This window comes from Abramis brama, assembly GCF_963993115.1.
Source record: "Abramis brama genome assembly, chromosome: 22".
NCBI classification, from domain to species: Eukaryota; Metazoa; Chordata; class Actinopteri; order Cypriniformes; family Leuciscidae; genus Abramis; species Abramis brama.
Window position 1 is genome coordinate 27430528 of NC_139984.1, and position 10227 is coordinate 27440754.

Sequence of the window (10227 nt, forward strand, 5' to 3'; positions counted from 1 at the left end):
ACAGTTACATGCCACAAGTTAATGTCAAGCCCTGTATACATGTATATAAGCACACTGCTAGAAGCACACTCCTAGTGTGCGTATCCAGCACGCTTCTAGAAGTCTCTTCATAGATGCTGGTGGTAATAGAGATGTGCTGTGCTCTCTGCAGGGAGCATCATCATGTACGGGGCTCTGCTGCTGTTCGAGTCCGAGTTTGTGCACATCGTGGCGATCTCGTTCACGTCTCTGATCCTGACGGAGCTGCTGATGGTGGCGCTGACGGTGCAGACCTGGCACTGGCTGATGATCGTAGCCGAACTCCTCAGTCTGGCCTGCTACATCGCATCCCTGGTCTTCTTGCACGAGTTTATCGGTAGGTATGCTTTCATAAACACATGGGGCCCAAAAAACAGATTTTTTCGGGGCAAGAACACATCTGCTAACAGCGGGAAGTTTGACGAGAGCGACGAAAGGTTGTAAGAAAAGCGTGTGTGGAAAGCCCTTATATGGAGATGGTTTTGGGCCTGTTTTATGCAAATGAATTACCTCGTTTTCTCATTTAGAAAACTCCAAATTCACTAACATCAGAACGATGTGAAGAACAAATTCTTGTGTGTACAAACGTGTTGTAAATTAGGCCTAGATTTTTCATGAGAAGTTCTCCTGTGCGTACAAATATGAAATAATCCATGCAGTTATTAGTGAATGAGACCCTTTTTTTCATGCGCACTGGTCAATTTTGAGATTTTGGCCTATTTGTCTACTCTTTTCATAACGTGTTTTATGAGTAGTGGAAAGAAACATTCAAAATACTCTTTTAAATGTTTATTTTATTACACTTGATCTATTTGCACCTGTAGATTTGAATAACAATACATATCTTTAAAGGGCATTTTCTCAAAATAAGCCAGAAATCTCCACTTCACTTCACTTATTTTTACAGAGGGGTTTGTTCATATATCATTTGCCTGATTATATACATTTTATTCCTTAAATTCCTTTTCTTTTTCTTCCTGGCTGTTGACAGCTTTTATGATTTATAGTGATAAAAAGAGCTATCCAAAATCCCCTCTGTAGCTCTTTTGACTCTAATATGTAAACAAAATGAAACGAATTTTCGAATGGGGAATGTATGCAAATTAGTGCATATTTCATTAGATAATGCCTCATTTGAATGTTAAAGCATAACATGCAGAAAACTTGTAGTACAAAAATGTTGTATTCTTAATGTAATCAATCAACTGGGAAAGTATGGCGATATCTATTAGTGATATTTTTTACCCTGTTCACCTGGGCTTGTCTTGCCTTAATCACTTTTTGCATTTAACACACATTACTTAGCAAATAGTTTTGCGGTGTGATTAATTGTTTTTGTCATTTTAGTGATATATGTTGCATCTATGCTTTCTGGTCAAGGTTTTGCTACTGCTTTATATCCTATTATCGTCATGAAATCCTGTTGTTATCGAGCGATCTTGACGTCAGAATTTCGGACACATCCAGGTAAAAAATGTGGCCACATTCCACAAAACCAATACTGTTTTCCCCAGAGAGAGTTAAATCTGATTATATAAAATGTGGCAATCAGCATTCCAGGGCCGCTGTGGCCCGTTTCTCTCGTACGACACCGGGCAGCCCGAGAGCGGCCCACAGCGCTATACAGAGCTCACTGCGGAGGGAAATACCACAAGCCTGCTCTCATTTCCTGATGCTACCCTGGCCAAGGTCTTTGTGTTGATCAGAGTGCTTCTCAATTTGAAGAGTTCTACACTTTCTTACAAAGAAAAGCAGTTGAGGATTCACATATTTATGTTATTTTAAATGCACACGTGCCAGTAGCTCAGCTGTTTTCACAATGCTTATTGCTCGCACTCGTGCACACGTAACCTACGTATGTCAGGGTGACGTTTTGATGAATATGTAAATCTATGCTGTGCGATTTTCCTCTCAATAACAAAAGAATCACACAAAAAAGATGACAGCGGTGAGAAAACAGCAGGTAACAAAGCATCTGGTCATAGCGATGTGGATATGTTTGCACCAACTTGTCAATAATTGATATAATTAAAATTACACTAGTATGATAGTTTGGTTATAAAGTATATTTGAGACTATAGACTATGTAGACCTGACTATGTGAGACTATGGTTTGAATTAATCCTTTTTTGCAAGACACATTGACATTAAAGTGTAGAATACCTTCTTTGGCATTATCCTGAACATTGTATAAGCTTTCATTTCATTTGTCATTGAACGAAAGAGACATGAACGTCACATCCTTTGGATTTTCCAACCAGAAACATCCAGAGTCCTTCACATGAAAATCAGTCTACAGTCTTTCATAGACAAGCTAGGAAGTTGGGGAAAGCTCTCGTTTTTTAACTTGCGTTACAAGCTGTTCACATATTGGCAAAAAAAAGTGATTAATACATGTAATTTCGTACATGTAGCCCCTTTATATGAACAGGTAAATAAAACTATTCACACGAGACCCTGCGTAGACATCCTTGTGGCTTAGTTTTTATAATGATATGCACCAATTTTTTTATTTAAATTGCTTAACATTTTTCTAGTTTAATGGTATTTAGTGTAAAGATATCTAAAGTTATTTTTTGTTATGCTAAATAAAAACTATTTAGTACCAGAAGTTTATTTTTGTGACAGCACTTTTTATAAAATAATATTTAAAGAAATGTGAAAATTTGTACATATTTTTTTATTTAATTCAGTTTTTAAAAAACATTCATAACATAAGATCATTAAAAAAATATCTGTCCCAACAATAAACAGTCAAAAAGTTAGCTACTTTTATAAAAAATAACTTCGATCCTGTTGGTAATGCATCCAAGACCTTCAACATAACCATTTTCCTTTTGTCCACCAACAAATGAGAATCCGTTATTGGATCTCGATGCGAATCCTGGCAGAGAAGATGATGGATCCATGATGGAGGAGATGACTTGTGACCATCTCGGGGCTCAGTGCGTTCACAGCGCACGAACAAGTGTCTTTTCAGTTGTGTTGATGAGGCATTCGGACACCGCAGCGCTCCGAGTGCAGTCCAACTCCGGTGGTGTGTGGCACCTGACCACATTAAACAAAGACTGGTCAGCGACTGCCTCGCAGTGTGACGCTAGTTTCCAGCAATCGCACAAAACATTTTGGCCAACTTACATTTCAGAGTCTCTCCTTCTACTGACCTGACTGTGGTCAGAGTATTTCACAAGCTTCGTTTTGATGTCTTTCCCTACAATTCTGGGAATAAAGGTTTAAAAAAAGAGCCAAAGGATTATTCAGCAGGGATTGTAAGTTTTATATACAAGAATAGAACAAAACCGTTGATGGGAAAGACTTTTATGTGAGCGTGTGACAGACAAGACTTTTGGATCTTGAGGGGATTGACAGTGTTATGTACATCTCAGATGTATGTTTTATGTAATATTTAGTCCGCTTACAACCATCTGATACAGATTGAAATGGCATCCATTGGCAAAATTTGTTAGATACAATCTGATTGGTCCCAATGAAACTTCTGAGGTTTTGTAGGTTCTTAAGGATTAGTTTAATAAAAAGCTGTGCAGTGAGTGTTTCTGAAAACACACCACAATTTTATCCCTTAAAACTCATCTTTGGGAATCAAAATGACATATTTAAAAGGTTTTTCCTGTGAAAATCATTTCTTCATGCCTTAAAATAGCTTGAATTTAACACCCTTGCTTCATGTAGTATACCCAGAATCATGAATATGCAAATGAGCCCCGCCTCCACTCACTCACTTCAGCTCAGAATACCTGATCCACTCGCTCGACTGTAGTAAACGCTACACAATGGCAAGTGGGAAGTTTAAGTGGAAGTTTAGTTCAGCCATATTCAGTGGCAGTTCAGTGGCTCTTCTAAAAATCAGCATCCTTAGAAACGCTTTGAACATCATAGAAAGTCACTGTGGAAAAGCTCTGCCCGTCATGTTTGAGGCGGTAAGAAACAGGCGGTGAAACATAGCAAAGGCCGCTACTGCTCTTGAGTATCTTTTAAAAGTCCCCCTGTGGTGAAAATCAAGCTTTTAATGCTATTTATATGTCTATGTGGTGTTTTTTAATATGCTTTAAGACAAACCATGTGCAAATACATAAGTCGACACCATTGCTGAGTATTTTCTCCTTAAAACTGCAGTGAACCAAAGACAGTCTCAAAAACGCGGTTTGAAATCGCTGGTGTTTCTGACGTCACAAACTACCTTGTAACCAATCAGGTCAACGTGTGATCGTCAACCAGTGGATCTCTGAGCTGAGTGAGTGAGTGGAGGCGGGGCTCATTTGCATATTCATAGAATCGCGTATACTAAATGAGGCAAGGGTGTAGAGTCACATTCAAGCTATTTTAAGGCATGAAGAATTTATTTATTTATTTTTCAAGAAAAAAACATTTAAAAATATAATTTTGGTGATCGAAGGTGAGTTTTAACGGATAAAATGCTTGACTACAGGGGCACTTGTTTTGATGCCACTAAACCTGGAAAACTTTTCTAGATTCTTTCAAATCTTTTAAATATGACTTTGTTTCCTGTTAGATGAATCAAAACATTCTCACCAACTCCTGGAAATTTCATAAAGTCAGCCAATCAGATTAGACTTTGCCAAATCAAGAAACTCTTTGCCACTTTTGTGCAGTATGACTCAGAGTCTGTGAACAGACTATGGATGTGGCGTCTGAGACTAATGGAGATGGGCACTAACAGTATTTTTATTTGTGTCTCTCACAGATGTGTATTTCATCGCCACCCTGTCTTTTGTGTGGAAGGTGACCGCCATCACTTTGGTCAGCTGCCTGCCGCTCTACATCCTCAAATACCTGCGACGACGCTTCTCACCTCCGAGTTACTCCAAACTGACCTCTTGAACCCTTTACTGCCTCACTCGCCTCAGTCTGGCTTGCTCTCTAACCACTAACTCGGCTCGAACAAACCTAACACTGCTGGAACGTCAGGTTTGATTCACTCCTTCATTCACCCTGATACTAAAATCACAAGTCTGATTTTTCTATATTTTTGGTCAATGAGCCAGTTAAGTAGTTTAGCAGTCTGGTTAGCCCTGAGAAGTTGCTCATACCGACAAGAATGGACACTTGTTTGACGCAGTCCAGACGCCATTCGCTCTGAATCATGTAATTTCTCTACTGTTTAAGTTGCAGTGAATCACTCTCCCTGAGGAAGACTAAACACACTGGTTAGCTTTGGGATTCATCCATGAGAGAGACAACAGGGAAGTTTTTCCGTGAGATTTAATAATCTATTGCTATTATGCGTCTCGATTGCATTTGTATTCTCATGTGAAAAGGAATAATTTGCACAAAGAGGAAAAGGGAAATTGGAGTTGACTTGTTTTAGGGTGTTTTTTGGTACCTTTTTTATTTATTTTCCAAAACTACTGAATTTATGTGACTTGAAAGGATGTGATCAGGTAAAAACAGAAAGTATCTGTTGTTCCCCCCCCCCCCCCCCCCCCCTCCAAAAAAAGCAAAAAAAGAAAACATAAAACACTAATATTTGTATTTGTAACACTTTACAATAAGGTTCCATTAGTAAAAGTTAATGCATTAATATCTTTCTTTGTTAACATTTGTTGATCAAAATACAACTGTTCATGTTAGCTCAGGTCCATAAAATAATATTAACAGATACATCTTTTTATTTTAAATAAAATAAATTCTAACTTATCAAAATTCTCAAAATTGTGAGATATAAATTTGTTGTACTTTTTTAGGGTTTTTTTTGCAATTGATTTATCTCTCATTTTATCTCAATTTATCTCTCAAAATTGTGAGATAAATTGCTATTGAGAGTTTTTCTCGTTTCCATCAGAAAAAAAAGGTAATTCCGAGTTTATCATAATCCTGAGAAAAAAAGTCTAAATTGCAAGATATAAAGTCGCAACTTTGAGAAATTAAGTCAGAATTGCTATATATATATATATATATATATATATATACCCACTTCTGACTTTTTTCTCGCAATTGCAAGATATAAACTTGCAATACTTTTTTTTGTAATTGGGTCAAAATTGTGAAATCAATTGTGAGTATTAAAGTCTTTTTATCTCATAATTTGGACTTTATAACTTGCAATTGCAAGTTTATATCTCATAATTCTGAGAAAAAATTTCAGAATTGCGAGATATAAACTTGTTTTTTTTTTGTTTTTTTTGCAATTGCGACTCTGAAAACAGATTAATTGAAATTTCCAGTTAAGTGTACAATTTACAGATAAATTGTAATTGCAATTGTCTTTTTATCTCGCAATTCGGACTTTATAACTTGCAATTGCGAATTTATATCTCACAATTATATCTCATATATAGTCTCAATTCTGCCAAAAAAAAAAAGGTCTGAATTGCGAGATATAATGTCGCCATTCTTCGGGTTATATTACTTTATTAAATTGCGAGATATAAACTTGCAATACTTTTTTTCTTTTTCTTTTTTTGCAATTGCGACTTTCTCAAAACTTTTTATCTTGCAATTCAGACTATAACTCGCAATTGCGAGTTTATATCTCAGTTCTGAGAAAAATATATAAAGTCACAATTCTGAATAGTCGCAATTTGCAATTATGAGAAATAAAGTCACAGTCGAGGGGTATAAACTCGCAATTGCAATAAGGTGTAAGATAGAATCTCTCAAACTGATGTTAACAAATGGAGCCTTATTGTGAAGCGTTACCATATACAGTAGATGTGTGTTTGTTGGAAAGGATGTTCAGATCAGATTATTCTTGTGCTTGTTTGAGTGCTTTTTTTTAATGGACACTGAATTTATTAACTAGGTTAACTGGAAGTGGAAATGTTTTATTAGCATACTAACCAAACACTGCTAGTCACTGCAGGGTTGATACAGTGCCATAAAAAGCAATGCTATTTTAGCATCCTCCTGTCCACAGCAGTGTTTGTCCACTCTTGTGGTGACCTCTGACGCTAGACACGCTCACTTTGTACCCCAACCTCCCCCGACTGACCATTATGACCCGGAGAGTCTTTTTAAGACTACTCTCAATCACTGGTTTACAGAGCCAAATCCCATGATGCATCAGTCAGCACTAAACGCTGTAATCTTCTCCTCGAGGTGTCCTTAAACCCAATGTTTGTCTGTGTTAATGATCCCGAATGCGATGTGCACTTAGCATTGATCACTATGTTGGTGTCTGTGTTTTTAGTGCCATATCATCTTTCACCTTCAGACACTTTATTGTGTCGAACTGACAGACTCTCGTCATATTCGACGTCTCTTGCATGGATCAGAGTTTGTGCAGATTGTGATGTGGACCTAGACTTAGACCGAATGCCATGATCTTCTCCTGACTACTTTTTGTGCTGACTGGTTTTTATGTTTATATGAAAATAGTTTTTTTGTTTGGTAATGTAATCTGCTGAATTGTAAATAACAAAAAAATGGCTTTTATTTATTATAATTTTTTCTTATTTGTGTTGGAATTTGCACTCTAATACTTGCAGAACAAAAAAGGGACAAGTGTGTCTCAGGATAAGAGGTGTTTAAAATAAAAAAAGATCTTTTCTTAACTAATTCTCTGCTTGTTTCTTAATACAGTATAATTTCTACATATATTTCATGTAATATCATATCTACAATAATGCTTATATATATTCTTGATATTATATACACTACCATTCAAAAGTTTGGGGTTGGTAATAGTTTGTTTTTGAAAGAAGTCTCTTCTGTTCACCAAGCCTGCATGCATTTAATCAAATCAGTAATATTGTGAAATATTATTACAATTTAAAATAACTATTTTCTATTGTAATATATGTTAAAATGTAATTAATTCCTGTGATGCAAATCTGGATTTTCAGCATCATTCCTCCAGTCTTCAGTGTCACATGATCCCTCAGAAATCATTATAATATGATGATTTGATGCTCAAGAAACATTTCTGATTATTATCAATGTTGAAAACAGTTGTGCTGATTAATATTTATGTGGAAACGGAATTCTTTCATGAACAAAGTTCAAAAGGACATCATTTATTTGAAATAGATTTTTTTTTTTTTACATTATAAATGTATTTTCTTTTGATCAATTTATTGCATCCTTGCTGAATGAAAGTATTAATTTCTCACTGACCCCAGTGTTTGAACGGTAGTGTTTATTTTCATTATTTTATGGCGGATATCTGGATTGGAATGCTAGCTTTCTGCATTTTGCACAGTATCTTTTTAATAAAAGTACATGAAACAGAACTACATTATATAACACTTAATGCTTCAAACATTATTTATACACAATATAATTGTACATACAACATTTATACTGAAATAGTAAGAGTAGTATGCCTTTCTGAACACAGCCAGTGTGTGTTATAAAAATGTCATGTTTCACCAGAAGGGGGAGTCTCAGAAGTGAATGCCGACTACATTAACAGCATGCAGGCCTGATAGTGAGGCTTCAAAACACAAGTTCATGATAACATTAATAAATCAAACAGATATTGACAATAATAATGCTACAGATTTTTACAAAGTTGAAACTTTCTTTGTGCTTCTGGCTTTTCGTGTGCCTCCTTGATTCTGCATCATAATGTGTTGCTGATGAAATGAGCCCTTTGGGTAAAGCCCATGTAAAGCGTATCATTACTCCTCTCTCATGTGGTGCATACTGCGGTGTGCCAGACGCTGCCGTGCACGTGATGTCGAGCTTTATTATTAGACAGCACACAGCAGTGATCGTCGCCTGTGTGTCCATGCCACATCAGTCCCAGAGGAAGAGCCGCCGTGAGACCGAGGGAGAAGACGAGCATGTAAGCAAGGACACAGATAATGGGACCATATACTGTATGTGAGAGTGAGATTATGATGGAGGGGTTTGTTCCTGTTGCATCTGCAGCCAATGAGCTTTCTGCTCAACATTTAAACAGTTGATCAGTGTTTGTTTTATAAAGTTCCTCTGAAACCCTCCACCTTCCCCAGCTCCACCTGTATTAATATGTACATAAACATACAGTCAACATTTGAAGTGGATCAAAACCTTTCATCAAAATTATACATGAATTTTGAACGGTACCTGTTCTTGTCTTTGGACAACTTTGATGAACTTTTTTCACACATATACACACACACACACACACGTGCGCGCGCACACGCGCATGCATAATGTTGTGCTGATGAAACACCCCTGGATACACACAGATCCTGACTTGCCCTGTTATATGCCATTGTGTACCACAACAGAGGATTTGGACGATGATAAATCACTTAAAGAGGAGTGTGTTTAGGCGTCTCTCTCACCCCAGCAGAGTTATTTATACACACACAACAGCCTGGAATGTTTGATTTGCTTTTAAAAGCTTCACCTCTGCTGACAGAGATTTTCTTAAGAGTTTTCAGTAGTGCTTGTGATCATAACCACACCTCGAGGTACAATAATAATAAACAGACTCATTGTGCTGAATACATTGTGTTATATATACACATATACATACAGTGAGGAAAATAAGTATTTGAACACCCTGCTATTTTGCAAGTTCTCCCACTTAGAAATCATGGAGGGGTCTGAAATTGTCATCGTAGGTGCATGTCCACTGTGAGAGACATAATCTAAATAAAAAAATCCAGAAATCACAATGTATGATTTTTTAACTGTTTTATTTGTATGATACAGCTGCAAATAAGTATTTGAACACCTGAGAAAATCAATGTTAATATTTGGTACAGTAGCCTTTGTTTGCAATTACAGAGGTCAAACGTTTCCTGTAGTTTTTCACCAGGTTTGCACACACTGCAGGAGGGATTTTGGCCCACTCCTCCACACAGATCTTCTCTAGATCAGTCAGGTTTCTGGGCTGTCGCTGAGAAACACGGAGTTTGAGCTCCCTCCAAAGATTCTCTATTGGGTTTAGGTCTGGAGACTAGCTAGGCCACGCCAGAACCTTGAAATGCTTCTTACAGAGCCACTCCTTGGTTATCCTGGCTGTGTGCTTCGGGTCATTGTCATGTTGGAAGACCCAGCCTCGACCCATCTTCAATGCTCTAACTGAGGGAAGGAGGTTGTTCCCCAAAATCTTGCAATACATGGCCCCGGTCATCCTCTCCTTAATACAGTGCAGTCGCCCTGTCCCATGTGCAGAAAAACACCCCCAAAGCATGATGCTACCACCCCCATGCTTCACAGTAGGGATGGTGTTCTTGGGATGGTACTCATCATTCTTCTTCCTCCAAACACGTTTAGTGGAATTATGACCAA

The 10227-nt window shown here is 37.3% G+C and overlaps 1 protein-coding gene across 1 annotated transcript in view; it reads left to right on the forward strand.

Annotated features, from left to right (window-relative positions):
• atp9a (ATPase phospholipid transporting 9A) overlaps positions 1-5473 on the forward strand; it is a 46733-nt gene extending 41260 nt beyond the window's left edge. The window contains exons 27-28 of the mRNA XM_084099641.1: positions 152-355; positions 4742-5473. Of these exons, the coding sequence (XP_083955767.1) occupies positions 152-355; positions 4742-4878 (341 nt within the window). The 3' untranslated portion in view covers positions 4879-5473. The remainder of the gene's footprint in view (positions 1-151; positions 356-4741) is intronic.
• The last annotated feature ends 4754 nt before the right edge of the window (positions 5474-10227 follow it).